Source organism: Myotis lucifugus, unplaced genomic scaffold (genome assembly GCF_000147115.1).
Source record: "Myotis lucifugus unplaced genomic scaffold, Myoluc2.0 scaffold_350, whole genome shotgun sequence".
Classification (NCBI taxonomy): Eukaryota; Metazoa; Chordata; class Mammalia; order Chiroptera; family Vespertilionidae; genus Myotis; species Myotis lucifugus.
This window is the reverse complement of record NW_005871398.1, coordinates 150,156-152,455: the sequence shown is the minus strand read 5'-3', so window position 1 is coordinate 152,455 and position 2,300 is coordinate 150,156. Positions and strand designations below refer to the sequence as shown.

The window sequence follows — 2,300 nt, the reverse complement described above, 5'->3', positions numbered from 1 at the left end:
TCCCTCAACCCCCCTGATGGGGCCCGCCTCTTGGGTGGGACCAAGGGGGGGCTCCCCCCACCCCCTGTTCGCTTTTCCTCCGTGGTTTGGCCGGGGTAGGGAGCCCCAACCCCCTTGGGGGGCCCTGTTTTGTGGAGTGACAGGGGGGAAACGCCCCCAACCCCCCTGAATCGGCCCTGTGGGCCTGCTCTGTGAGTGACGGGCAACCGCCCCCAACCCCCCTGATTGGCCCTGCTCTGTGCGTGACAGGGGGTGGCGCCGCAACCTCCCATCGACCCTGCCTTGAGTGTGACAGGGGGCGGTGCCCCAACCCCCCAATCGGCCCTACCCTGAGTGTGACTGAGGGTGGCATTGCAACCTCCCGATCCGCCCTGCTCTGTGCATGACAGGGGGCGGCGCCCCAACTCCCCAATCTCCCTGCTCTGAGCCTGACCAGGGGCTGCACCTAGGGATTGGGCGTGCCCTCTGCCACCCGGGAGCAGGCCTAAGCCAGCAGGTCGTTATCTCCCGAGGGGTCCCAGACTTCGAGAGGGCACAGGCCAGGCTGGGGGACCTCCCCCCCCCCCCGCCCCCGAGTGCACAAATTTTTGTGGACCGGGCCTCTAGTATAAGTATAAACAGAGGTGAACATTCCAGATATCTCACTTCATGGTGAGAAGGGCAGAAAGCCAGTCACATGACTGCTGCTGCTGATAATAATTTTAAATACTACTTATAGTAGTGAGAAGCATTTCCACAGGTGGGATATGAAAGTTTCTATTAGCACCAATACCCAACATTATCTTAAAAATGCATGATGTGTTTCCTTTTCATTTGCATTGCAGGCTTTCTCCACCACCACAGTGCATGCTCTGACAGCAGTGGCTTCGTAGAAGAGCCTAATTCCCACCTCTTCTTGCAGGAGGTAGTACTGCCTCCAACCTCCAGCTCCTGCCCCCAGACCTTACAAAGTCCTGAACTCAGTGGGAGAAAGGCAGCATGGTACACAGGGAAGGAGACCAGACTGAGAGACTTGGAATCTACGTCCTGATGCTGTCATAAACTGCACGCACAGAGAAAGACCTTAGGCATGTCTTCATTCCTCTGCGTGTAGATGTCTCTACTATGTAGGTATTAGAATACATGATATGGACAGTGGTAAACGAGACAAAGACTTAATTTTTTCCCAAGTTTTGACACTGCATAGGACAGTTAGAGGATTTAAGGATGATGAAGTTTGAGAGACAACAGTTGCTACTGGGATGCTCTCAAAGGGCTCAAGCTAAGTGAGGAAGGAAAAATCCCACTTCCATGCTCAGAAACCTTGGTGCAACCCACAAGGGAAGTCCCTCTGAGCCTCTACTCATTCTTATGTGCTCTCCATTAAATTCCAGAATGTCTTCCACATCACCGGAGTCCTGTTTTTCTTCTTGAGGCCTCATCTGAGGAGATCCACCTACAGCCTCCCCCTTAAAATCAGCTTCTCCCTCTACCCCAAACTTTGTTTCGTCATAGGAAGAAACGAGTGGAATTCAGAGTCTCTCTTGTTGGCCACTGGAAAAAAACAAAAAAAATTACAGTATTTTCTGCTGGCAGAAAACAATACAAATAAAATATTTTAAAATCTTGCCATGTTTTTGGAGAACTAACAGTCATGGTTTCTGTTGGATGAAAAACGTTGACAAAACATTTTCAACAAACAGGGCTTGAGCACCTACAGTGCTCTACAGTAAGGCAGTATGTGGTGCAGACATCTTAGATACATTGCTCCCCCAAGAACATTTTAGTAGAGTGAGAGAGGTCACACACACACACACACACACACACACACACACATACATTTTCAGTCATGTATGACTTGGTTGCATAATAAGTTGCAAAACAGCAAAGAACAGAAGATAGGAATTTGAGGGAAATCATATCCATCCATGATGAGTGTTAAAGAAAAAAAATCACACTAAATACAGCGAGCTGACAGAGGTTGATTTTATTCTGATACTATTGCCAGCATAAATGAAATATGGATAACTAGCTAGGTGGAAACAACAGGCTGTGCATTTTGAAGAGCTCGGATGGGGGAAGCTTAGCCATCTGTGTTTGGTGATCGGCCTAACCCAAAGGAAAGGTAAACTTAGGGTATCTTCATGACAGGAGGTAGTTTTACAACTTGGAGCCAGGGCCTCCCCGCCCCCATCACTGAAGCTAGGCTCCTACCCTTCCACAGAAACTGAGACATAGGACACTATCTTCCTGATGTTTACATCGTAGAGACTGGATTCTCAGGTCCTTTCCTGGGTTGTTAAACCTGAATGAGGCAGGGA

General features: G+C 49.6%; 1 protein-coding gene across 1 annotated transcript in view; it reads left to right on the top strand.

Annotated features, from left to right (window-relative positions):
* Positions 1-1,499, top strand: part of TESPA1 (thymocyte expressed, positive selection associated 1) — a 16,063-nt gene extending 14,564 nt beyond the window's left edge. The window contains exon 6 of the mRNA XM_023764814.1: positions 825-1,499. Within this exon, the coding sequence (XP_023620582.1) occupies positions 825-1,030 (206 nt within the window). The 3' untranslated portion in view covers positions 1,031-1,499. The remainder of the gene's footprint in view (positions 1-824) is intronic.
* The last annotated feature ends 801 nt before the right edge of the window (positions 1,500-2,300 follow it).